This window comes from Ursus arctos, unplaced genomic scaffold (genome assembly GCF_023065955.2).
Source record: "Ursus arctos isolate Adak ecotype North America unplaced genomic scaffold, UrsArc2.0 scaffold_14, whole genome shotgun sequence".
Taxonomy (NCBI): domain Eukaryota; kingdom Metazoa; phylum Chordata; class Mammalia; order Carnivora; family Ursidae; genus Ursus; species Ursus arctos.
In genome coordinates, this window is record NW_026622808.1 from 2,898,103 (window position 1) to 2,925,862 (window position 27,760).

A 27,760-nucleotide genomic window follows, 5' to 3' on the forward strand; every position below is an offset into this window, starting at 1 on the left:
AGGACGAAGGTCCGGGGGGCTGCAGGACATGCGCCATCAGATGTAACAGGTCCAAGCTCCGGAAGAGGGGTATATGAACCTCCCAAGACCACTGCTACCTTCTGCCACTACCTAGATTGTTCCACTGTCCCTGGAAAGCCTTTTACAGCTTAAGAAACCCTAAAAATGGAAAATGTACCATTTTACCAAGTCGTTAGTTTCATGAATTAATTCCTTCTCTAAAAGTGATGGGAGAACAATCATTGGTTTAGGTGAGAGGTTTTCAAACTAGTACACACGTTACATGTGATGTGAGAATTTCATAAAGCAGAGGCCTTCAGTTATGCTGATATAATATCCATATGAGATTTATATACTAATAAATTAAGGGGAAGAGCACAGTTATTTTCCACTGACGTGTGTATTTAACTTCTTTAAAAAAATGGCTTGTAATTCTGTGAAACCCTTAAATCTACACCGAATATCCCAGTTTTATTTAAACAAAAACAAGTCAAGTCTGTTCCCTCTCAGGACTACCATTATTGTGGTTGTTAGGCTTGGAAAAAAAAGCTTACAAGTAAGCACAAAATGGAAACCATTAATAAGTATCCTAAACAATATTCTAGGATGTTTATGAAAAACAGTATTCTTTCAACAGTTTGTATAAACAGCCTGCAAGAGAGAGGATGGCTTTGTACACTATTCCCCTTCTTCCTTTGATTTCTCAGTATTTCCCTAAGAACCTTCTCTAACACTCCACAGAAGAGGCTCCAGGCAACCGTGGGAGTCAGGTGCAGTTCAGAGGGACTGAAATCAGACTTTCTGCCCCGCAAGTAGCAGGTGCCGCTGCCAGCGTGGCACGGACGTGAGGGGTGTACGTGAGGGGTGTGGGGAGTCTCCCCAGCTCTTCCTTCGTTCCTGGTAATCAGACCTTGCGTTCTTTCAATTTTTAAGATTCTACGCATTCAGTTTCTATTCTGGAAAGTGGAACCTACTGATACAGTATTGAGATTACCAAAGTTGCTGATTTTACAAGAAGTACTGACCAAGAAATCACTTGAAGACTCCTTTTCTAGCAGTAAGTTCCTCACCTGTTGAAGAGGGCCTGTCTTCCCAGGCCCACCCTGGTGTCTGCCTGTGGTAATCCCCTTCTGAATGTACAGAGGAGACGGAAGAGGGCCTCTCAGTTCCTAAGTAGCCTTGCCCCGGGATAGGAGATTTAGATTTCCTGCTGTTTGACTTGCTGATCAGCTTTGGTTTGCAAACTCCTCCTAAAAGTGAAATAAATTAACTATTGACACAGAGTAATTATGTTCTCAACTTAAAAACCTACCAAAATGCTGATGATTATATAATGCTAAGAGAAAGAAGAAGAATGATAGATAGCATGAAGAATCCGGATCCTACTACTCCATAAAGTTAAAAAATTAATACTTAAAAGCCAGAATTTACTTGTAGCAACTAAAGCAAAACGGGTATGTCCTCGTGCCATAAACTTAAAAACATGTCACGAAGGAAACACAATTTCTGGAACGCCATTTCTTTCCTGGTCCTGGAGCACAGAAACGGCTAAGGAAATTAAAGCAGGTCGACAAAAATCTTAAATCCTCACTACCTCATTGCCCACCAACTTAGAAGCACAGGAGTTCATACAACACCCACGGAAATCTTATGTCAAAAGAAAAAAAAAATGTAGAACAGAAGCCCCTTCGTAGCACTGTTGGACCCTAGCAGTAGCTTGGCCAGTCTTGGTGGCCCTTTCTGTTCCAGGCTCTGTTTCTAGAAGTTCACAGGAGTGGGATGGCCCCTCTAGAACAACACATTAAAAAGATCTCCGAAGAGATCAGAGCCAAGGTGAGCAGCAGTTTCCTCAGCCCCCGCAGAACAACTTCACCCCAAATCCTGCAGCGTACAGGAAAGGTGGGCAGACAGCCTTCCACAAAACCCTGAACGACCTGCAGGGACAAGTGCAAGTCCCCGATGGTAAGGAAGCGAATATTTTAGGATGAGGGGAAAGGTGCTTCGTGTACGGAAGAGAAACTTCAAACTCTATGAAGCCAGTTTACAAAAGGAGCTCAAAGTACAGACAGTAACCGAAAAGGATGAGGTGAAAAGCTTAGGACACAAAATACAGCAAGTATCAGAACAGACACAACAAGAAGGGTCATAGTACAAAGGGAAAATGAGATACGGGAAAAGCAACAGAAAGAGATCAAGGGGACTGAAAATCATTAGAAGGTACCAGGTAGAGAGGACGAAGACCAGCCAGCAAAAATGTAACTGTGTTTTTGAAATGGAAAACCCCAACAAAGAAAATAGAACATTTCCATGAGCGTAGAAATCAACCTGCAGACGCAGACGGCCTCTCTATGACCAGGAAAATCGGACACAGAATGAACAGTAACACATCAGTTAACTTATCGAAATTGAGGAAAAGAGGATTCTTTGGGCAGATAAACCGTCACCTGCTAAAAAGGAGGGCGTCTAATCTTATTTCTTACAACTGATGCCAGGAAAGAAAGGTAATCGTGTCTTGGGGATGTTCTGAGAAAAGTGCCATGCTGTCGTTTCAAATATAAAGGCAGCAAGAAGACATTTTTGAGTCTGAGTGCAGCACCCTCTGCGAGGGGAAGGGGTGTGAACGCCATACCGAATGCCGCAGCGGGAGGACCACACAACCACAATCGACAGCATTCCAACCTTCAAGTACACGCACTCCAGTCAGGACGCATCAGGAGCTAAGAGCAGAAGGGGGAAGACCACGCTCCTCTTTCAGAGCGGGGAGTGAATCCGTACTGTCCTGACGTTAACAGATGTAGGTTGGAAACAAAACAAACCAGCCACCTCTCATCTCTTTGCTCTTCTCCTTACCCTTAGTGAGATCTTTTGCTTGACGATAATAGGAAGAAAAAACCCTAAATTAAACTGGAAATACTTCGGACCTGCAGGTAAATTTTTAAGCACAAGAGACACTAGTTCCTGAAGCTTCCAGTCCCGGTTTTCTGTGTGCTCGCTTCTACCAGGATGTGTGAATGAGCTCATTGTAACGTCTTATCTGTCCTTTTATGTGACCACAGACACTTCCAGAATGAGCTTCTCAGAAAAGAACACCAGCTTTCTGGATGATGTGATCTGAAGGGTTTTTGTTTTTCCTTACTCTTCATTCTATGGCTTAAAATTCTTTTCTGCTGAGCCTATCACTTTTTTTTTTTTTAACTCAAAAGCAGACGATGAAACTGCACCTGTGTTACAGTTAAAACGTGTCGGCCCAGGTAAGGGTTAGACGCAGACAGAGATAACACCCGACCCTGAATGGCGACGTTCTGCGTGAAGACTTCCGTCCTTTGAAAGTTTCTGTTCATGTTACTAAAATGTCTGAACAGGGTTTAAAAAAAAAAGCTTTCTGTAAGTAAAGCCCTGAGCAGAGAGTCTGAGAGCACATAAAATGAAGTCTCTTGGTGAAGCATTACAACTTGGAAAGAAAGTGGCTTTTCTTGGGAAAGGCAGCAGCAGAGCACGAAAGTGAAAACTGTACCTGAATGAGGCGATGGGTCCCCTTCCTCTCTCCGTGCCTCACCGCCGGTCACGACGGAGGTGTTGGCCCCGCCGGGCACCACCCCCACGGGCTGGGCCATGACGACTCCGTGCTCCTCCGCCTTGTCATCAAAGCTTCCCATGAGCGCCTTCCTGATGATGTCTTCCAGACCGAGGTTACTGGCAGGGTCGGCGAAAGAATGACCTCTAGAGCTAACGGAGCCTGGAAGAGACGAGCACAGAGTTTCTGCTTAGTTCTGAAAGGCAGCTGAGAACCAGAAGAACAGTCTGCGCAGAGGCTGTCGGCCACTGCCTGCCGCAGCTGAGGGCCCACGCGCACGCCACCTCCAGCCACCGAGAGGGACTCGAGTGCTGCGTCAGTCACGCACTTTTATCAAAGTCACTCCACAGCTTTCTTCTACTTCAGCTCCCTAGTTTCTATGCTGGTCTTTAATGGTTTTGATCAACTCTTTGTTCATTTCTCTCTCCAGCAAGTATGTACTGAATCTCAACTCCCTTTTTACTGCTACTGACTATCTCCTCCCTGACTCGATGACACGAATTTATTCATCTGTGCGTCCTGGAGCGTCCCCTGGGGTGCAGTCGGTACCCTACGTGTCTGCTGGCGTCACTGCCACCGGACGCCGATTGCCGAGCGGCGGACGCGCTGTGTGGAGAGGCTCACCTGAGGTAGTGACCGCCGGCAGGTTGAAGATCTCCGTTCCCGGCTGCGCGGCGGCTGTATTTAAACAAACATCCACGTTAATTGACGCGTGACAATCATATACGCAGGAAGAGAGAAAGTCTCAAAACCCTCCAATAAAATTCACCTTTTTCATTTTCCATGATCTCAATCTTATTTTTCACCAGTTAAGTGAAAATAAAGTGAAAGAAATAATTTTTTAAAAAACTCGGGCAATAGAAAACTGGATGAGGTCAGGAGATGAGAACAGGAGCGATACACCCAGAGGCGGGAAAGACGCCGTGCTGCTGGAGAAGCATGAGGAGGAGAGGAGGCTAGTTTGCTGGAGAAGAGACCTGGACCTAAGGTGACCCCGGCCAATGCCAGCAGGTGTGAGGCGGCCTGACCTCTGACCCCGCGGGGAAGAGCATGAAAATGACCAGAGGTTTCCCGGCTGTGGGTCACTGTGGACTACTCTCACGGTCCCGGGAAGAGACAAAGATTCCCGCCAAGCCTGCGATCTGTCACTGGCACAGTCTGACGACAGGCAGCACAGCGTGGGAACGGGAGGAATCTGGGAACACAAACGGTGTTTTCATCCCAACCTCCGACTTGATGCTGAGAATTGGGAAGAGAGAGAAGACTGCCGGGAGGAGGTGGGCGGCTAAACAGTCCCAGGGCAGGATGTGGCGTTTGGGATGCGTCTGCAGCAGGATGGACCCTTCCCTGGAGATGAGACTGGGCTCTGGAGACGGGCCTAGGAACTAACTTTCTTGATCAGGGAAGCTGTAAACTGGCAACAGGAGGAGGAGGAGAGAAATCCCCAGGAAGAGCTTACACAATAAGGACCGTCTCCCTACTTACGGGTCCGGTGACATTTACAGTAAAGAAACCGAACCTGAACAAATACCAAGTGACGGATACAGCCTCGCAGTCCTCATAGAAGTTTGTGGAATAGGACTCATTCATTCGTTTGACAAATATTTACCGAACAATTATCTGGTTGAATCATCATAAAATCACCTTCTTACTGATCGAGATGGCCAGATAAAGACAACTTCACATTTTTCAACCCATGAGAATTCGAAGATCCTGTGCTTAAAATGAACGCCCTTCCTTGACCTCTGGAGCTCACAGTTCAGTGTGGCTCTTCCTGAGGCCAACAGAACAGAATCCCCTGGGTGCCTCAGTAACCGTGCCGACCACAGTCCTGGGACCTGCACTCCAGGGACTGTGATAGATACCAAGTTTAAAGAGATGGGCAAGCTTGGGAGAGATCACGATCACTGTTCAGAAATGAGACACAAGGAAGAGCAGCGTGTGCGAGCTGTCTGGGAGCCAGACTCGACAGGAAGAGGGACGGGGGACGATGCCAGAGAGTGACAGTGGAGCCACAGTGGCGGTAAGCGTGGCAGGGGAGGAGGGGCTAGAGACTTCTCTGTGTGGACAGGTAGAATGTTAATTCAGGGTTAGACGTTTCAGAAGCAAGATATTCCGAGAAGACATGAGGTCTGCAGAGGTAAGTAAGTAAAACTTAGTAGAAAAAGCTGAAGTCCAGATACGAGTTCGGAGTTCTCGGCACACAGTCTGAACTCCCAGAGTGGATGACAGGACTCAAGGATTTATCGCATGAGCAGAACACTAGGAAAACCAGCATCCAAGGGCCAGGCAAAGCAAGACCGAGCTGCTAAGGAGACATAACACAAGACCAGAGAAGTAGAGGAAAAACACGAGAGAACATAGTATCTGAAAGGCAAGAGAAGAGAATATTTCTGGAAGAGGAGAATGGTTCATGGGAGGTCAAACAAAGTAAGTTTTAAAGCATTACGGTTTTTGAAGAATAAAGTCACCGATGTCCTCGGTGGGCACGCTGAATTGACAGACTTGAAACAAAGTGGTCTTGGTTGCTGATGGCTTGGATTTCTCAGTTCTATTTCCCGAGGACGACTGAACGTGTCCCGGGGACCCATCGGCCCACTGGATTCTTAATACAATTCCTTAACAGTCCCTTTCCACAATCGAAAACAGTTCTGGCAATCTAAACAATCCTCCAGCAATTTCGTTAGTACTTGCCTTAAGCCGTTCATAAATTTTATCTTGGGTTAAAGTTAGGTACTTGTTTCCTTACACGTTTTCAGAGTCGAGACCATCTGTCATCCTGCAAGCACCCAGCACAGGACCCTGCTCAGTAACTAATTGAATGGGCGAACGAGAGAGCCACTGCCTGAGGACAACGGAAGACAGAAGACAAAACCAGAAAGTAGGCTGCCTCCAGTCACGTGGCATTTTCCTGTCAAGAGTTTTTTCCCCATTAACGTGGCAAGACCAAGACCAGAGAGGATGAATGCAAACCACACGAAGGGGACAGAGTTCTGCACCGGCTGCCGTCCGTGCTCGGGCAGACCCCCCTCCGGTTCTGAGAGTCAGAGGACGAGCGCGCCAGACTTTTGTTGGTGACATCTGAGGCACCGTAAATAACAGATGAAACCAGTGACAAGATGGAAAAATGTCACAATAATTTTTTTAAAAAAGAAAGGATATCTGTACGCCTGATAGCAATTCTGGCCGATAATTCGAAAAGGTTTCTCTTTCAGATGATTTGTTGGCACTTCGAAAGAGAAAGGTCACAAACAGTAACTGACACTGGGCTCGTCCTTTTTTCTCTCTGACGTTCGACCTTTATTGATCACGAAGGGTCAGATCCAGACGCGCACCCCCCTGGCAGTCCGGAGTTCAGAGCCCCCAGCTTCTCGTGACGGGGTCAGGAGACCAGCAGTCGCAGGTCACAGAAACAAGCAGAGTGGGGACGGCCCACACCCAACAACTCTCGCCGCGTCCCCAGATACGCTTGACGAAAGAGGCAGAAGTGGGACAGAGCGATCGTGGCAGTGAGCGCCAGCAACGGAGCGCGAGGAGGCGCCCAGGGAACGCACGGCGTCGCCCCCGAGGGAACGTGCGGATGCCACAGAGCTCTCGCCCACCGCGTGTCTCCCAACGACGCGGGGGCGACGCTGTGAGCAGAGAGCTGCTGGAGGAGCGTGGGCCGGCGTCTCACTAGTGAGGCAGGCTGCACGTTCCTAGACGTCTCGCTCTCCTCATCTGCGCTCTGGAGACAATTCCGCTGCAGCGCGTAGGGCTGTCTGTGAGGCTGGAATGAGTTTATCGGGCTTACAAGTGCCTAGAGTTGTCCCTCTCTCTGACTCTACAGCCGTTTGCTACCAAAATGACTGTCGTTCTGCTTTTACGTGGTGGATGGATCACGTTTGCAGACGGATGCTGAGTGACTGAACCGAGATCCAGAAAGACTGTGCTAGGGCAGGAAAAGTCACTGCACAGCACAAGCACGGACTGCCGTGGCCTGTACTTGGAGCCAGTAACTACAGAGGTACAGCGAGGGAAAGGTCTGGGTCAAGAGCAGCACATTCGGAGAGGCCTTGATATTTCTACTGGTGTTAAGTGCACTAGAACCTAACTGTACTGCTTGCCAAAAACCCTTACTATTAAGTGACACGTTTGGGGGCGATCATCCCACACTGCTCACAGCCTGCGGACAGGCGGAGCTAAAGAAGGTGGTTTTCTGTGGAGAGCATCTGACATGGCAACCAGCGTGGGATGAACAGCGGATGAAACGGGATGTTTCCAGAGATAAGACTTGAAGGACATGACTTGTCTTCAAATGGCGGAGGAGAGGTCACGGAGAGAAGGCCCAAAGGGTAAAACTAAGACCAGTGCGTGAAAAAAATGCAAGGAGCTGATCCAGCCCCACAGAAGAGAAGTTTCCCAGGCCCCACACTTGTTCAGAGAGAACACAGGCAGCTTCAGAAAGCAGCAAGTTCTTGCTCGCTAGCAGGCAATCTTCACTCACGGGCAAACGTCTGAGAAGAGGCTTTAAGCTCAAATGTGGTTGGACAGATGCCTATAAGAGCCTGCGAACTCAAGGACCGCGTGAGAAGCAACACCGGAGAGATCATTATTAATGCAGGTTTTATTTTGGGATTCATGAAAGAAATCCCACTTACCCATATCAGAGTCACCTCCACCAGAGGAGTTCAACTTACGAAAAATCTCCTGCTTCTTTGATTTAACCATGGGTGACGTGTTTTCAAGCTTGGTGAAGAATGAAGGCAAGTAGCTTATACTCCCGGGCGAGCGGGAATCATTCCTGTGGGGACACAGTTGTGTCTGTTAGTAGCTCTGTTTCGTCATGTGCCCCTAACCCTGGGGACTTCCGTGGACTATGTGGGAGAACTACCGCTTCCCCACCTCGTGTGTGTGGTGACACCCGGACGTCAGATTTCCGGACACAAACTAATACGTTAGCGCTCTCACAAAATCAGGACAGGGATGGGGATGATCCAGGACAGAGATTCTTAACGAAGACCCAATAAGCAGCAAATGATGTTCATGGGAAAACGCAGAAACAGCTCACCCCGCCATCTGCCTAAGAGCGCAGACACGGTATGTTTACAGCTGCCCCGCAGACCGGGGACGACTCCACTAGCAGAACGCCTCTGAAGCACAACACATTAGAACTAGTGGCACTATTTGCCTGTGAAACAGCAAGAGCTCAATCGTAAGCAATTCAACCGTGCGGACTTCAAGAGAAAAGAGCTACCACGTAGAAATAGAACTGCCTCCACTACATCATTTCAGGCCTCCCACCCCATGAGCTGAGCTTCATGTAAAACATTTCACGATCCATTCGCGGCTTCCTATGCTAACCCATCTTAAACAACTTTCCTTACCGGCTCAAGACCACCAGGGGTCTAGCTAGAGCCGGAGACGGTAGCAAAGAACACGTGGAAGGCTAATCTGGTCATGTGGATTCACTGAAACCTAAGAATCCCTTCTGCATGTCAAGAGAGACAAATACGCAACAGAAAAATAAGATGTGGCCCTGTCCTCAAAAAACTCCCAAACTTAAGGGAAAACATGTAAACATATCATTAGATGTAACATCATCCCCCTTTCCAAAAATGGATTTTCTTCATTTCCTTGAGAGGTACCAACATCTATTTGCCTCCCCGTGAGCACGTACAACATGTAAATATCCCAGAGCACACTGTAAGGAACGCAGCAACGGCAGTGAGACCTCGGTGTAAAGCTGGACCCTCCCTGTCTATCTGACCGCGGCAAATCCGGTCTTCCCCTCTCAGAACATCACAGGTGCCATACACCCAGCAAACCACATTCACAGGGACTGAAAGGCGTTCCAGGGACAGCAAGCAGCTGGTCGTGGACAAAGAAGGGTCAGGGTGGAGTGGCAGAAACTAGGTGTGGCAAGAACCTGCTCACAGAGAAACTCAAATGCCAACCCAGTGACTTGGCGCTGGAGTCTGTGAGTTTAGACAAAGGCTCTAGGGGAAGTGGACCAGGTCGAGGCCGAACTGAAGGCGGCTAATCCACATGGGAATAAAAATCCAGTAAGAATTCACAGGGGTCGGGTTAGGGTTAGAAACAGGTAAGGAAAACATGTGAAGCAGTTACTTCCCTTCCACGTACAGTCCACAAGGCTCGGTACATGCCTCGCACTCAAACAGTGCTTGGATCAAAGGGTGACCACACAGACAAAAACGTTTTCTTAAAAAAATCAGATCTAGGGGCGCCTGGGTGGCTCAGGTCATGATCCCGGCGTCCTGGGATCGAGCTCCACATCGGGCTCCCTGCTCAGCGGGGAGTCTGCTTCTCCCTCTCACGCTCCCCTTGCTTGTGTTCCCTCTCACTGTCTCTGTCATATAAATAAATAAAATCTTAAAAAAAAAAAAACCCACCATCTAGAAGGCTTAATTTCAAGAAAAACAATGAACACTTTTTAACCTATTTAAGTATCACTTTTTCATTAAAATGTGCTAGCATTAGATCACCAGGGAAACAGACTGCAGGATCCTTCAAGACTCCTATCCTGACACACAAGCAGAAGGGAGAAGAGGCACCGACCTAAGGAAAACTGAAAGCACATCACACACACACACACACACACACACACACACGCGCGCGCGCACACACACGTGGGAGCTGCCAGCCAGGAAGACAGCCGGCCCCTCACCTCTGTTCCGCGGGCTCTGCTCCTCTCTGAGACAGTAGCAGCATGCTGTCCTGTTTCTCATGCACAACTGGAACCTGGGGCGGAGAGATGGGCTCGTAGGACTCAGAAGGGATGTGACTCCTCTCCGGGGATTTTCCAGGCCTGACATTGTAACACAGAAAGTATTAGACTGTATTCCTAGGGCCCACCTACAAATTACCCGAAACAAATTGGTTTACTCATTACTTCACTGAGGAGAAGGAATAAAAGCTGCTAATTTTTATCAGCAAAAAGATGCCTCAGGTTTTCATTATACACCTGGGTACCAAAAAGTCTGTTGCTGCTGCTTTGTCCACGCATGCACACCAAGCACCCCTGGACAGGCAGTGCTCCGCTGGGAGGTCAAGGTCACTGTGTGCTTCGCCATCACACCCCACCACCCCACCCTTGGCCAGCTACTCCGGTGAGCCCTCCAGGCTCTCACTGCTTACCAGGTCTTTCCCCACTAAGTTAAGAGAAAAAGGGCTGGAGTACCAAACTGAACCCTGAGCGCTTGTCTAGGAAGTCCAGACAGGCTCGAGTTACAGCCTTGTAGGGCTAAGTGGTTCTCTGCAATTTAATGGTCTTCCTCTGGCTACCATGTTGGTAAGAACAATGTGAGAGACACATACTGTTTAGACCAAAAAAAAGTTTTTGGCTGAGTGATTATACATTTAAGAGCCACCTGTGACCTTTGAGTATAATTATATATGGGTATACGCCCTGTCACCTCCTTTCCCAATCGACCCCATCCAGTTTTTACAGGTGGCCATTTCTAACCATTTTTCTTTGAGTTCTTTGGTGGTTACCTCTAAAACTCTAAAAAAATCTTATACTTTTCTTGATTTATCAAACTTGAAACAGTATCTATCACCTCCCTTCATTGAAAGATGAAGAACTGGACTTGAATATACGTTAAAAAGATACGGTACCAACTGCCCAGACAGTGAACATTCCAAGAATATACAGAGGGGAAATCCTCATTTGCATTTCCCAAGGAACGAAGGCAAATAAATTTTAGGTGTACGTAATGAATCCCCTATCTGGTAGGGTTATTTGTAGAGAGTAACAGTAAAACAACATGTTTTACTGCTGGGAAATGAACACAGAGTTTGAAATAAAAGCCATACCTTCCCCTGGATTTGTCCACAAGATTTTCTGGAGAGACCCTTGACCCTGGTCTTTGATGGTGGACAGATTGAGACTGGGATTCTGGGCTATAACGATTTGATGTTTTAGTCCTCACGGGCGTGGACACCAAAGCAGATGGTGAATTTTGGAATGTAGAAGTGGGAGGCTGCTGGGGAGGCTGTGTGGAAACTTGATTCCTAGCAAAATCTTGTGTGATAATTTGCTGTGAATGAAAAAAGAAGGAGCTGGTTAAACCCGTTGAGTACTTGCCAAAAAACGTAGCATAAAAAAACCTGGACATCTTTTTTGTGACTCTCTGTGAAACGTGCTTTCTGCACTGACCAAAGAAACAGGAACAGCATCACTTACACAGATGTGATCAGCGAGCGTGATGAGGCGGTGGGTCCTGGGCACCTGCCCCACCGCGTCGGCCTGTGAGGAGGCGGGCAGCTGCTGCTGCGGAGACAGTGGTTCCTGCTGCGGTCGGTAGTGATGTAATGGTCCTTCGTACTGTCTGGTGGCTTCACCTAACGGAGGACAGACAGATGTCTTACTCAGAGATGCCCCAGCCTTCCTCTTATCATCAAACACCGAGCGGAACTCAGAGGAGCACATGCGAATGATGGGATACCTATCTCTACACAGAATTCGTTATCTGAATCTCGAAATGAAAAACACTGACTGACGGGAATCAGGACTAGTGTAGAATGAACCGTGAGAGCGTAAGTGGGCGAACGAACCAGCAACCGTTTCCTGTATCATTAAATACGAACAAAGGGGTGATCAAGAAAAGCTGAAAACCAACTTTCTGTGAGTGCGGTTGTGCCTGTCTCTAAAGCAGACGCCTGTAACGATGACTCGAGAACAAAACCAGACCAGTTCCTTCCTAGCATGGCCCGGACGGGATAATCAGAAGCCGACGACAGAGCAGGTACGGAAGCACGTGAGCCGGCGGCTGACGGATACATACTGTCTGCCGGCGCCGCCTTCACCACCTCCGGCTGGTAGGCCTGCAGCTTCTCTGGGGGCGGCGCCGGGGAGCCGGCGGGGCTGATCACCTCGATAGCGTCGCCGGGGGCTTCATACCGATGAGAAGATACTTGAAGAAAAGCAAAGAGTCTGATTTTAAAACTAATCCCGGGAAACGTTTCAAAAGTCCAAATTCTTCAAACCTATTCACACGTTTTTGGTTTTTATTCTCAGAAATGGTCGATGATAAAAAAAACAAGCAGCTCAATGCACTGGTCGCAGCGGTCCGCAAGTGCTCCCCCTGGTTCCTAGTCTCTGTAGGGACCGGGGCTTTCGGACGCTGGGTGGCCTCTAGGACCGTTAGGAGAGGCGGGCTGGCAACAGATCTGTGACGCTCTCCTGGGAGCTGGAGAACACTGCCACCAGGAAGGACACTCCTCAGAGGAGGCCGAACAAATCAGAGAGTAGATCACAGTTCACCATCTCCAATGATTAAAATTCCGGGGGACAGTCGGCTCTTATAAAAACCTTCAGGCTACACGGTTGCTTCATTACCACGATCCTATCAGAGCTACAGATGAAGTAACAACATATAACAGTTTTCATAAATCACTGGATTACTGCAGACAAAAAGTATCACTCCAAATGATTTCCCAGCACGGTTACACTGTGAAAAGACACAGAAATGGTAGGGAATGTCTGAAAAGCAAATTCAAAGGATGCCCACATCAGAGAAGGCCCCTCTAAGCAGAAGCTCCCAGGAAGCCTGACTGAGGGTCGATGCAGCAGGGGTCCAGGCCGCTGTTCACAGTCCTGCCGTGGCCTCAGAGCGAGGGGCCAGGCACATGGAACTTCCTGCTCTGGAACCTTCTGACTTTAGCATGCGCTCCGCATCTACAGGCTGCAAAATCTGAGAAAACTCTCAGAGGCTCAAAGGGTCTATGCAGCGCTGGCTGGAGCAGCAAGGGTGATCAGTCAGTGGGTCCTGGACACAGGGACAGCAGCTCGGAATGACCTCTATTACCGGGCTCCCACCAAGGTCCTCCAGCACCCGACTGAGCAGCCCTTTCTTCCTACCCCTTCACCAAGCCAGGCAGGTTGCAATTAGCTTCTAGTTCACTCAGGAGAACAGAAACCTGGTAATCGGGACGGAAATGATCTTTCAGGAACTAAAATAAATAACCATTTTCCAAGTAATTTAGACTACTTGCGACTTCGGTATCCACTGGCATTCATCACTGTTTATGTCCCCAGCACCCTGAATCTGCTCATCACATCCAATATACACTCCCTAGAAAGTCTGAGGCTAAACTGTCTTCCCCTTGAGGGGGAAGGAGGCTCTGAAGGGAAAACTGAAAACCACACTGAGAAACGGTAAACAGCCTGTGGACTCCACGCAAGTCATTCGCCCAGTGATAAAAAAGATAACCCCACTCAGAAAAGACAAACCTATTTTCAGACCTTCTGAAGGTCAGACTCCTAGAGCAAGGTCTGGTTTGTGACGCTAACTGAGAGGAGTGCTAGCCAGTGACTACAGCGCCGTGCGCCCCGGCACCCGATAGGCCACGGGCTGGATGGGTCACCAGGTGTGCTGGTGACCCCCTCCAGGCTTGCTCCTGCAACGACAGATCCTCGGCTAGCAAGTTTCTGTGCGTGAAATATCTGTTTTGCAGATGTTCGTCCTTCCAGGCGAACACAAGTTTTCTGTCTACACAGCAGACTACCAATCTGCCCCCTTCTTTCCAAAAAGCTCAGCCATGGGGTAGATATTTACCCAAACAGATTCTAAGCAGGCACAGGGAGAGGTACCAAGAATTACGCATTGCATTGCTCATGCATAAGAAATCGCCAACTCTCCTCCATTTCATTAACAAGAACAACAGAGAGATGGCCACACATGGTTAAATTACTTCAAGTATTAGCAGATACTTGCTTAAATACCCGATTCTTCCTTCAGGAATTCTATACAGAATTTAGGCAGTCGTTAAAAATAAATTTGAAATAACTCTTCCAGCATTTTACTGTAGATTTGTGAACTCTTACGGACTCACAGGGTAGACGTCAAAATGACTAACGAGACCTGATCGAACTCCAACTTGCAACGATCGCAAACTGGTGGTCACCAGAGGGGAGCTGGGGAAACCGGGGACGGGGAGGAAGGGCACACTTATCGCGCGGTGCGCAGTGAGTCACGGACGGGAGTGCTGAATGGCTATGTTATACACCTGGGGCCAACACAGCACTCTGTTAACTATACTGGGATGAAAGTAAAATTTAAAACAGTTTAAAATAAAAAGAAACAAACACATGAAAACAATTGTAGAAAATGAGCACAGAGAGGACGATATGCTTATGAAGAAGGAATAAAAATCACCAATACATACATGAAAAAATTTTTCTTACAGATCCAGCTTGCAAAAAAGGTGTAACGTAAATACCAATGACCAGCAATACAGTGGTCTCACTTTTTTAAAATTTGTGTCTTAGAAAAAGGATATAAGAGGCTTTGGGGTATCAACCTAAATACTGACCCTCATCCCAGAAAACGCTTCGTAAGAGGCCTTGGTAGCCCCTCTGACCTCTCAGAGGCCCAGAAATGTTCATGCACTCCGCCCTACTTTCCAATTTTACCTCTATACAGGACACAGTGTTTTCATGGAAAATGCTCTTGACAGGCATCCTTAGGAAACTCGGAAGTTTAAATCATCATGACAAATAGAAGAGACGTTTTTGCACTACTAACCCACAAAACCTTCCCGTTACATTTACTCTCAGATCAGGATTTTCTTTGTATCATATTGTTCTGCTTTACCAAAAGAATAAAGTAATTCTTTACTCAGATATCACATTGCAAAACTCAGATTGAGATACATACAGCTACTAGAAGAGTCTGAACTTTGAGAGCCACGTTCCCTTGCATCCTTGTCCGAGGCAATTTGCCGGGTGATGATCACGTCTATGAAGTTAGCTGCGGTAATGGTAGTCTTCCCTCGGGTCCTTAGCTCTTCCTCATATCTGGATTTTGGAGGAGGCCCTTTATCTTTCCCAGCCTCAGAATAAACTACTGAAGAATGAGGCTGGGGCTTGCCACTTGGAAAGGCTGCAGAGGTGTACAGACACTGAACAGATCTCTTCTCCACCTCCAGGGTTTTCTGCTCTAGCTGCTGCTGTTCACTAACTGCGGCTGACCTGCTTCTCAAATTTTCTTCTAACCTGGAAGCTTCATGCTTACTCTCTTTTGTTTTGGAAACCTCCATCTGGGGGGCGGAGGCTGCGGCGTCCACAAGGGCGGCCAGGGCGTCCGCAGCGGTGCTGTAGCGGGAGGCCGGCAGGCCTTGGCTTATGGACGGGCCCCCGGCGGGCAGCGGCCTGCGAACGAAAGCAAACCACACACAAGTCCGTGAAGGGCAGGCTCTGCTGGGGGCGGGCTGGGGCGGCGGAAGGACACGCTGCAACCCCAAGGCGTGTGGGGCGGGCAGCAGGTCATACCACCGCAGTCACAGGTCCGAGCGGGCGGGAGCCAGAGACCGCTGTGTTCGGTCAGAATGCTGCACGGGACTTACATGACGCGGAGCTGAGCACTTGGGTCCAAAGGTGTGATTACACTGGTTCCATTGGTTCCCTGGAACACGCTGGGTCTTTGCTGCAGCATGGTCTCCTGAGCTCTCACTGAAGGGGACGGGGAGCGGACATATCCATGACTGCCAGGTCGGCCGGGCTGTTCTGAGCCTGCGAAGGCAAACAAAACAAAACAAAACAAAACAAAACAAAACAAAACAAAACACCAAAAAAAAAACCAAAACCAAAAAAGAAGAAAAGACAAGCCATAAGGAAGAAGCTAGAGACAGCGACATTTAGGGGCTGTTCATTTCCTAATATTCCTAAACAGAAAAAAGGTAAGAAACCTGATACGCTGTCTTGAGGCCTTTCTAGAAATATGTTCTATAAGAGTTTCTCAATAAAGATGTAATAAAACCATACTAGCAACTCGAAACGAAAACATCAACTATCATTTACTGGCACTTCCATTTACGTGACAAGTTTCTACAGCGACTCCTGAGAGAAACAAAAGGAACACCAACAATCACGTAGAGTTGGTCCTTTAACAACAGGGGTTTGAAGGGCACGGCTCCACCTACACGTGGATTTGTGGTTTGAAAAATCGGCACAGTACGAGTGTAGATGTATTTTCTCTTCCCTTCGATTTCTCATTTTGTCTCTAGCTTACTTTACTGTAAGAATTCAGTACATGGTACACAGACCATACAAAATACGTGTCAGTCAGCTCTTTCTGTTCTCGGTCAGGCTTCCGGCCAATAGCAGGCTGTCAGCAGTTAAGTTCTGGGGAGTCAGAGTTATGGCTGTATTTTCCAGTGCAGGGGGGTGGTGTCAGCTGCCCTCCCTCCAATCAGATAAGTTCATCTCAGATATTTCCTCAGACTCTGGTGTGCTGATCGTTTCCAGAATCCCGTTCGGTACAGCCGTCTAAGTACCATGATGGACACGGCACACTGCCGCCAAGCCCGGGGTCTGAGCAGCTTCCTCTCACCGCAGCTCTCCCTGCCCCGCTCCGCCTCTGCCCTCCCCAGCGAAGCCCTTCTCTCAGCGCGCTCTCTTCCGACGCGTCACTCACGCCGCCCTCCCCAAAGGCTCAGCTCCGCAACTACACTTCCCCGGCCCTGAGACGGTTTTGTTCAATGTCCTCAGCTCTCCCATAACAAAGCCACAGCTGGGACTCGGTCAGCACTACTCCCTGCGAAGATCTCAACCTCCCTCTCTAATCACTTTCTTCTCTGCCTCCTCTGTCCTTTGTCCTCAGAGGGCTGGCCGTTTTGGCTTACGCCCCTACACGCACAGCACGGACCACTTAGCACAAGCCTCTGGGCCATCTTCTCCCTTCTGACCACACAACAGCTTATGTAAGCATTTCTGTATTCTTGAGGAGGAACTGCTAGTAAGTTTTTGTGCCCCTGCAAAGACTATCCCTATTTACACTGCCACTGACGATGTGTGAGAGCCCATTTCTTTAGACACGACAACACAGATTACTTACCAACTTTTTAAATGTCTGATGGAGTAAGATGGTATTATACCACCTTGAATCTGCATGTTATTCGTTAATGGGATCACGAGCATTTTTAAAATATAGTTCCTACCAAAGTGATGCTTTCTTTAATTAAATCAACGTCCACGGTTTTTAAGCCGCCAACATATAATCGGTGTTAGGGTGCTATTTCACAATTCACTAAAGCCTTTCCTGTGGTCAGACACTTAGGGATTTTTTACTATATACAGGCAATAAGGTTATGGCTCACTGTCTCCAGGCTTTGCAAACCACTGATTTATTCCACATAAATCCTCAGGAATGACGTTACTGGGTCAGATACGAAGACCAGCTCTGGGCCCCTGCTCTATACTGCCACCACGTCCCCCTGACTGTGACTGTGAGACCTGCCTGCCCTCCTTCCGTCTGCACCCACCTCTCTGACCGAGTCTCTGGTCCCCTCGCCTGCACCTCTAACACCCCTGCCAGTAACGCCTATGGACTGAGCCCACACCTCCCCACACGCTGGATGCTTGGAAATCTCATCCGAGCCAGAGTCACGGCCCTTGCAGGGGACTCCTAGGTCACCATGTTCAGCCTGTCTTTTCTCCTAAGTGCCAGATCTGTCTGGCAACACAGACATGGGAAGTACTTTCCTTTCACTGATGGAACAGAACGCAAAATGACAAATCTACCACGGGTTACAACGAATGTTCCAGAGACGGGGCAAAGTACGTCCCACAATGAAACTCCCTCCCTCTCCTTTCCCTACTCCTTTCCTTACTCCCGCTCTATCTTCTGTGCAGACACCCCCTACCCACTGAGTTACGGCCCAGTCCTCTGCATGCACGGCGATGCGTTCTTCCCGGCACTTCCCTTCCAGCCCTGCCCAGCCACGAACCTCACCGCCACCAGCGCACACGAACCACAGACACGGCCTCGCTGTCCTCCTGGTGCCAGCCCACGCCACCCCCCAGGCTTCTAACCCCCCTCAAGCCTCTCTCGCGTAAATGCCCCTCATCATGTCACCGGCCTCCTTGCCGAATGGCAGCGCCTGTGATTCCCAATGTCACCCCACCCTCTCCCTGTACGGCCATCTTCCTCACATGCCACCTGTGCTCGGGCCACTCTCAGCTTTACCGCGCTCCGCGCCCAGGACCTTCAGGCGCAGTTGTAGCCAAATGCCGGGGCCCAGAAACAACGACGCCTTCCTCGTGAAAACCTCAGCTTCCTGCTCGAAGTTCGTGTCTGCGCCATTCCCACTCCTGCGGCCCTCTGGCCTGTACCTCACTTAAGGCGCAAGGTGACTTTCTAGCTCCTCATTCCTGCGTTTAAGATCACCCGACGCCCCGGCGTACCGATGACCAAGGGGTGTCCCCGGCACGAACAACGGCACGCTCACCTGGCCGAAGGTAGAGGTCTGAGGACGCGGCCGCCGCGATCCGCTCCCGCTCCTTCTCCCGCTCCCGCTCCCGCTCCGCACTTGCGGCCGCCGCAAGGTGTGTCGAGTGGCCTGTAAAACATAAAAATCGGCAACTTAGAGACAAGAACACCAACCCGTCAGATATGAACAACTTCCACATTTTTAAGTGAAAATTCTTCAAAACACTCCAAACTTAAGATGTAGACAGTTTAAGAGTCTTGGATGACAAGTGACACCTAACACAAGCTTCTGGGATGTTTCTGGCGTATCTGGTGACAGACAGCATGTAACAATTATTATTAAGTATTAAGTGAAAAATAGCAGACCAGGGGCACTCAGTTGGCTGAGTATCCGACTCTTGATTTCAGCTCAGGTCGTGATCTCAGGGCGGTGGGATCGAGCCCCACGTCAGGCTCCCCCCTAAGCAAATTCTGTCCCTCTCCCCCTGCTCACCCCCCCGCTCTCTCTCTTTAAAAAACCCCCAAAACCAAAAAAACCCAGCGGACCAAACGGGGGGAAAGTGCCCCAAACGCCTTCAAAGGCTACGCTGTCAACATGTAGGCACGCTGGTCCTGTCAGAGGGGGGTGCGACCGGCCTCTTACCTGGAGACATGGACGCAGAGTTGTAGGGCCTGGGCGGGAAAGTAATCTGTGTGCCAGGAATATAAGTGATTCTGTCCATGGGAGGAGTACTTGTCCCCCCGGGATGAGGCACTAAAATGGCCGGAGGCATGTTGGTCAGGTCAATGATTCCTGCTCGGACGACAAAGACAATAAAAGGATGTTAAATGTCCGTTTTTCCAGAGATACACAACTGTACGTGGCTTTTCTAAACCGTTTCTCTCCACAACCCAACGATACTTTGCATACAGTATAAATAAAGACCGTTCAGATCATCGTGACTTTGTAAGACCTTCTTTGAATCTACGCAAGGTTATGACATCCTGTGCCCCATATGAGTCACCTCGGAGCACGGACAGATTAGGAGAGACAGCGAACTGATAAAACAAGGACTTCAGGTAGTTTGGTTACGGCAGTGTTCTCCGAAACTCCGTCTTGACGCGTTCTCTGTCCGCCCCTGAGGGCTACAAGCTACAGAGGCAAGGACAGGGCTGCCTTTTCTTTCGTTCCACTGTTCACTCAGCAAATACTCCTCGGTACTCGGTACACCTAACGCACCGCGGGAAACGCGAAGGGAAAGACACGCACCCCTGGTGGCCGGGTACGGGAGCCCCAGCTGCTGCTCCCGCGGGGAGAGGCCTCTGGCCACGTCCGGGCGCAGGTTCACCTGCATCTGCTGTGAGGTAATGTAATCGTTGAGGATTGTCTGTCTGGTGTTCTCCATGGCGTAAAGCTGGTACTGGCTGGGGTAGGCGGGGGTTGGGGACAGCTGTCTCTGAAACAGGTAAGCGGCGGCTGCTGGCGGACAGAACGAGAGAAAGGCACTTAGGGGCAATTCGTGCGCTGAACACCGCCCACAGAGAGACACGCGCGGGCAGCTCTAGCGTGGCCAGGACGCCGCGGGGAGTGACGGAGATTCCCGCTGCACCCGGACTCGTCAGCGAGACGAGTACACGCATTCTAACGTCAGACGTCACGGTAAAGGGGGGACAACTAGGCCCAGGACAAGCGAGAACATTTTCGCTGGGAGGACAGGAGCTAAGGAACTTCTCAAGCAGCTGCGCTTTCGATCCTCGCCACTTCACTACACGTTCACCTAGGTCTCCCAAGAGCTGCGTGTGCAAATAATTTCTGGAGTACTGATCATTCGACACAACCAAACGTAAAGACACGTGCGTACACTTTGTGACAAATAATGGCTTTCCTGGGGCTGAAAATGATTTGTCTACAAGCACTGAATTAGTGCGTGTGTTTAGAGCAGAGATGAGCCGACTTATTCCACAGAAGGCCAGATGGTAAACATCTCAGGCTCCACGGACCATATGTCTGCTTCACCTACTCCACCCTGCCACCGCTGCATGAAAGCCGCCGCAGACCGAACACCCACAGACGTGTGCCTGTGCTCTCACCAAACTCTACTCCCACAAATGGGCCGCAGCGGGACTTGGCCTCTTGGCCACAGTTTGACAACGTGGGTTAGAGCACGACACGAGTTGCTAGCAAGGGGTAGGTATGTATGGCAAAAGGGAGAAGGTGACGTCTCTCTGCTCAAAACATTTCAATTCAGCTCAAGCTCAAAAATAACAAGCAAATAAAATGAAGGACCATGAGAAGTACTACATTAAAATATACACTTTCAATTTTGCCAGAAAACTTGAGTGAACTATTTTATATATTTAAATATATTTAAAAACATATATATATATATATATATAAAACAAATGATAAGTTTTCTGGAATGTTTGCTTCCCCTTTCTTCACCCAGAACTCGCAGCAGGGTAAGTCTTTCAGGGGACTCTGTGGGAACTTCTGCCTCAGTTTTGGGAGACAGTCCCTGAAGAATTACGTGTAAACTCGTCTGAAACCTAATGTTCTCAAGTGATAGACAATTTGATGCCACTGATACAACCTCCAAAAAAAACAAATATTTTCCACAGGTACCTTGCTTCTATAAAATGTAAGTAACCCTTAGAAATCTTGGCATACTGCTACTGAAAACCTCCTCCCTAAGGACCACGGTAAAACACGGGTGTCCTGTGTCCCAATTTCAATTTGAAGGATGTAACAAACAAGGAAGTTAGGTCGGAGAAGAGGTACGAGCAGAGAACACACATCTGAGTAGGGCACAGCGGGCAAGAGGAGCAAGGATGAAGACGGGGAGGACAGAGTGCCGCTGGCACATGGATGGGTCGAGTCAGCCACCGACGTGCTGACAGGGCTCCTTTCCCTCTGGGGAGCCCACTGCCCGTGCCCAGTGCAGACAGCTCTCCAGAAAACCTACAGACTCCTGCACCTCCAACACGTATAAGTATGTCCACGCACAGTCAGAGGGGTTGGTCTGTTCAAGAGCTCCTTCCAGTTGTACCTGCTAGTGTAATTATGTAACTTAATGAAGTCATCTGGAGGTTGCTGAGAAAGAATGAAAAGAATGGTTTCTTTGGAAACTAAGTTGACTGCTTTGGAAAGACTCGATATAGAAGTTGAATCAGGTATGGACGAGACAATTTTGAAAGACTGAGAAAAAAAATCTGTAGGAATTCTGTATTTCAATTGCTTTGAAGTGGCTTTAAATTCTAGCTTCACTTAAAAAACGAAACCTAAGGGCGTCTGGGTGGCTCAGTCGGTTAAGCGTCTGCCTTCAGCTCAGGTCATGATCCCAGGGTCCTAGGACTGAGTCCCACATCCGGCTCCCTGCTCAGGGGGGAGTCTGCTTCTCCTTCTCCCTCTGCCCGCTGCTCCCCCTGCTTGTGCTATCTCTCAAATAGATAAAATCTTTTAAAACACAAGAACAAGAAGAAAAAATGAAACCTGGAAGGAAACGTGAGTACCACTTACGTCACGAAGACCAGGGAGAGATTTCATCAGTAGACCCTGACCTTCCACCGGAACACTCGTAAATTAGTAGCTACGTTGTAAATTTAAACGTTTAAGGTACGTCTGTGTCATTCACAAATAATTCTCCACACTGACTCACTTTTTCAATCAGCTTAGCCAACTGCCATACCTATTTTTTTTCCCAGTTCTGTAACGGGTGCTGGTAACATTTTGTTTCTGGATTTAGAACCGCTAACGTGGGGGTGTGTAGGGTGCGAAAGTTCAATGAGCTGCCCACTAATGATCAATGCAACAGTCTGCATATTATACTTTAATAAATCGGGGCTGAAAGGTCATACAGGCGTATTATTTCTTTGCCACACCCCGTGCTTACCAGGATCCAGAGCCCTGTGAAACGGCATGGCCGGGTCCAAGTGTGTGGCAAGATGGCTCCGATAAACCTCTCCCGTGCCGCTGCCCCTGTGATGGGCCTCGAAGGGGCTGTGGCTCACTACAGGGTCCACCCCAGGTACTGGAGACTTCGCTGGGATACTCTCCCTCTGCGTAGGGGTCAGGGTCGATTTTCTTTCATGGTTGGTAGACTTGCTAGAGGAAATCGTAACTGAAAAAAAAGAAAAAGCCAACACCACAACTTCCTAAGAAAACTTGGGAAGTAAGATTATACAGCTGACCCTTGAACAACGTAGGGATTAGGGGCGTCAACCCTCTGCACAGCCAAAACTCCACGCGTAACTTCTGACTCACCCGAAACTAACAGCCTGCTACTCACCGGGAAGGCTTACTGAGAACATCAACAGTCAACCAGCACGTATTTTCTATGTTATACGTATTATATCCTGTATTCTTACAATAAAGTAAGCTGGAGACAAGAAAGTATTGGAAAGTTTTAAGAGAGGGGCGCCTGGGTGCCTCAGCTGGTTGAGCATCTGACTCTTGATCTCAGCTCAGGTCATGATCTCAGGGTTGTGAGATCGAGCCTTGCACTGGGCTCCACGCTTAGTGAGGAATCTGCTTACCTCTCTCTCTGACTCCCTCTGTCCCTTCCCCTGCTCATGTGCTCTCTCTAAAAAAATAAGTCTTAATATATATATATATATATATATATAAATTTAAAAAATAAAAATAAAAATCCACATTAAGTGGACCTGCACAGTTCAAACCAGTGTTGTTCAAGGGTCAACTGTATTTATCCATTTTTCACCCAACCAAATACAGACTGTATTTATATTTTTATCTGCTTCCACCAAACAATTAATATTCAATCCTGTAAAACATGCAACTGCGAAGAACGAGCAGAGGCTCCTGAGAATCGGAGATCACCACCTTGTGGGTCACAGCACCAGCATTTTACCACCTAACGTGAAGATTAAAAATGAAGTTCAACACTCCTCTTTAAATCCCGTCATAAATGATTCTCTTTTCTGTAAATGACCTGACCGTTCCAAATTCTTCTCGATCCCCCGTGTACCAAGTCACAACTCCCTCTCTTTGCCTGTGCCGCCCCCTCCTTGCTGCCCACCAGTCACTACGTACGCAGTTTTTCCTTGCCCTGGACTCCACAAAGCCTTTCTCGTGAGCTCGCCAGTACCAACCACCTCCCTACCTCAGCCTCTTCTTTTCCAACGATGTGACTCGGAAGTTACTAGATCACCCCCCCCATGAACACCATAACCCGACACTTACTGGCCATCACCCTGCACTGTTTTAACAATTGTGGTACAACACACAGAACGTAAAAGTTACCATTTTAAAGGGGCATTAATACACTCAGTGTTGTGCAGTCACCACCACCACCTCATCATTCATATACGGATAACAGCAACTTGGCCACCATTACGCGAAGCCGCCTCACAAAACCAGTCGTGGGGACTTACCACACCCCTGTGAGCGCCCTCAGCAGGCTCTGCACTCACCACCCCACCTCCCCGGCGGACGCTTCCCTCTTCTCCTCCCTCCAGGCTGCTCCTCTCCCCCCGCGCAAAACACGCTCCACCTTCCCAGCTCCCGCAGCGCCCAGCCAGGACCTCGCACGGGAGCCCTCAACAAACACGGACCGCAACAACGCCAGACAGGATGAGCGGGCACGCTGTTAGCGCCGCAGGCGGTTCCAGGGACCACCTGGTACACCTCAGCCTCTCCTGTGTTACTCGCGGTCCTGCCAGCAGCAGAAAGCGAGGGGAGGCGGGGCGCGGGTACCGACAACAGCAGCAACGGCAACACTAAGTTCGCATTCATGGCGCCAAGCGCCGTCCTTTCCTTCCCAAGCCCTTCCAACACATGACCTCATCTGAGCTTCCCAACGGTCTAGTGAGGCACGTCTGAACACCGCATTGCCGTTTTACGGATGAGGAAACTAAGGCCTAGGAAAGTGAAGAAACTCGTCCAAGGTCACACAGTGAGAAGAACCTTAATTAGAGTCCGGGCAGTCTTGCTCCGCGGCCTGCATGCTGCTGAATAAACAACGGTCAACGCCGACTTCCAGAACACCTTGCAGGAGGAGCTGAGAAGCCCCTCTCAGAATGTACTTATTCTAGAGCATTTCTGGGCTCCAGCATCCTCTGCACCTGATTAAGATAGTAGCTAGTTTACCTACAATTATCCTTACTTTTCATTTGGTACTTTCCATACAGCCCTCATATCGAGCACGACCTACAGATCTCAGGGTAATCCGCAGCTAACAGTCTGCCGTCGACGTTTTGCCGGAGGCGGGAAAGCACAATCAAAAGGAGCCAGCAAGGACCGAAGAGTAACTTACCATCAGAAGTTCTGTTCATCATGGGCGAGCCCCTGGACATGGTGTTCTGGTAACTCACAGGCGTCCGCCGCGCACTACTGTCGTCGTAAATCCCTGGGCTCAGCTGTGCTTTGGGAGCGTCGTGAAGCGTTGACCTAAGGACGGAGGGGCCGGAGCTTACCACCGATGTGTGTCGGGAGCGCACTGGCTCGCCTGCTTTCACATCCTCGTACTTTCCCCGCTCTACCACTTTGATGCTCTCCGGCACGATTTCCAGGGGGGGCATTCCACGGGGGAGTTTGTTGGGCCCCGTGATTAAGGATTTGACATTGTGTTTGATGGCAGATTGCCCTGAGTTGCTGTCAAACTTTATTGGTGTGCCCTAAAAGGAAAGAAAACACACGTTACAGGCAGTTCGAGGCGTCCGAAGATTTTTCCACCTCAGGTCAGCCCGGCTCACGGCAATAACGTGCCATCTTCACTATCGGTGTGGCTGTCTCAGTCACATGCTCACAGTCCCAGAGCTGCGCACTCTCTCGCACATACGTTCCACAGTACAGACACAAGATAAACAATGAAGCATACATAAAACTTTCACATTTACTTCCAAAAGCTCTGACATCGTAAGAACTACTTATAATTAGTAAGTCATGCTTTTTAAGATGCTCCATGAATTTTTCACAGTGTGGGGCGGAACGGCTAACAAACAGCACCCCGACATGGCTACCTGCGAGATGGAGCCCTCGATTATCGGCCTCGTGCTCTGGACCACTTCTGGAGTTTTTCGGCTTTCCTGACTTAAAATATCCTGCCGTGGAATCTCATGGATGGAACGCCCCATTTCTTTGATGGTGGTAATGCCGTCGTATGGTTTTCCTTTGGTAATGGCGCCTTCAAACGCTCGTATGGGAGGACTCTCCCTTTTAATCTGTTTGGGATATTTAAGACCGTCTTCGAAGCTGTCTGTTGTGGCTCTTGGTGTGCCTTCAAGAAAGAATTCAAGAAACATGCTTATTAAAATAAGGCCAATGGTTGCATAACAATGCGACCGAGCTGCACACTTAAAAATTGCTAAAACAGTAAATTCTGATACATATATTTTTCTGTTATTTAAAAAAATGAATACCTTGTCATCTTGCAGTTTCTAATCAATTTTGTTTACAACACATCCTTAAATATTCGTAAGTCGTCATTTTTTTCGGGTGGTTCAAGATTGAATACACTGTTCATCACAATCAGAGAATGGTTCTTACATAATGAAGATGTCTCTCTATGCAGAGCCTAGGCAACTAACATCTTCAATTAAACTATGTAGCTCAGAAACAGAAGAGTTAAAATCAAGACTTGAATATCTACTATTTCAAAAGGGAAAATACTTGAAAAGCAGGTTTCGTGCACTGCAAATTAATGCCAAACTACTCTGCCAATGAGGCAGTCGTGAATAAAAGCCAAAACGAGCAAAAAGTTTACCCTGCATTATGGAACCAGACAGCACAGTCCTTTCTTTGAGGTCAGAATGAGGGCTCCCCCTGGGTAACGCTCGGCATATCAGCCCTTTCAAAATAAGAAAGCAATCCAAGTATTAAACATCATGTGAAAGTCACTTCCCATATACTTTATACTGACCTTAGAGTATGTACTTTTTGATAAAAGCTCTATGGAGAAAGAGAGATCATCTTAAATTTGTGAACTATTCAGAAGAATATCATGGAAAAAAATAAAAGCTGGAAGTACCCAAAGTGACATCATTGTTCCCTTTTAAACATTCTCCTAAAGAGAAAATAGCCACAGAACACATCTATTAAAAATCAAAAAGGAAAGACACTTTCAAAACTACATCTAAAATCCAATGCTTCTTTCTCAAGGTGAGAAGACACACAGAGGGGCTGAGAATCACCGTTTAGCCCTGAAACAGACCTCTGAGAAAGGGAAACACAAAGGTTGGGCGTGGTACCTCAAAACCAGGTGAAATGCATCAACGAAAACATGCAAGTCAAAATGAAAGCTGTAAATAATCTCTTAAGAAGTTTCGTGTCACATCACAATAAATCTGATCAAGGATTGGAAATAACCACTTGCAATTACCCTAAAGTAAAGGGAAGTGATTTTTTTTTTAATACAGAGAAAATCCAGCTCTTAGAAAATTACACAGGATTTCTAAGACTGAGGAATCCTTACACTGTTTTTAGTATTTCACCTAGATTAACGTTAAAACAGTTGAGGTAGGTTAAGACTTAAAGAAAGCGAGTCACCAACAAAATAAAGCCACAGGTATGATGTAGTGACTGCTTGTCATGTGGTCAGCACAAGTTTGGACACCTGTCTCAAATCGTCACACAGTAACTACAATTCCTTCATCTACAGAGGAGGAAACTCGCACCGTGAAATTCACCAGACAACAGTGCATCCAGAATTCAAATACAGGTCTTCGTTCTATTACACCGCTTTAACTGCCTCACAATAAAACAAAGTATTTAGAATGAATTTTGCACTTTTCACCTCACTTAACCCTCACAGGAATAGTCTACAAATTATATGAGAATTCTACCAGTTTCCTATGATATGGCCAATTATGTTTAATGTTTACTTCCACCACTGTCACGTACTTGATTTAGATGTAGATACGGATATAAATTTAAACATATCAACAAGCTCATATTAATATAGTGTTAATTGTACTATATTATATATCATTAATATAACATTATAATATTAATTATATTATTAGTATATTAATTATATTA

The 27,760-nt window shown here is 48.1% G+C and overlaps 1 protein-coding gene across 26 annotated transcripts in view; it reads right to left on the minus strand.

Moving 5' to 3' along the window:
* The window catches only part of NCOR1 (nuclear receptor corepressor 1), a 154,045-nt gene that overhangs the window by 1,430 nt on the left and 124,855 nt on the right, over nt 1-27,760 (minus strand). For 13 of the 26 annotated variants that reach the window (XM_057311292.1, XM_057311290.1, XM_057311285.1 and 10 more), the window contains 17 exons: nt 26,487-26,570; nt 25,744-26,000; nt 25,038-25,398; nt 22,656-22,883; nt 20,036-20,245; nt 19,430-19,579; nt 18,806-18,916; nt 15,923-16,088; nt 15,235-15,728; nt 12,361-12,489; nt 11,760-11,917; nt 11,390-11,613; nt 10,242-10,382; nt 8,215-8,357; nt 4,199-4,252; nt 3,515-3,736; nt 1,071-1,250 (listed from right to left, as the gene is read on the minus strand). In XM_057311292.1, coding sequence (XP_057167275.1) covers nt 1,071-1,250; nt 3,515-3,736; nt 4,199-4,252; nt 8,215-8,357; nt 10,242-10,382; nt 11,390-11,613; nt 11,760-11,917; nt 12,361-12,489; nt 15,235-15,728; nt 15,923-16,088; nt 18,806-18,916; nt 19,430-19,579; nt 20,036-20,245; nt 22,656-22,883; nt 25,038-25,398; nt 25,744-26,000; nt 26,487-26,570 — 3,312 coding nt within the window. The remainder of the gene's footprint in view (nt 1-1,070; nt 1,251-3,514; nt 3,737-4,198; nt 4,253-8,214; nt 8,358-10,241; nt 10,383-11,389; nt 11,614-11,759; nt 11,918-12,360; nt 12,490-15,234; nt 15,729-15,922; nt 16,089-18,805; nt 18,917-19,429; nt 19,580-20,035; nt 20,246-22,655; nt 22,884-25,037; nt 25,399-25,743; nt 26,001-26,486; nt 26,571-27,760) is intronic. The other 13 variants (XM_057311286.1, XM_026521075.4, XM_048226443.2 and 10 more) reach the window with 9 other exon arrangements.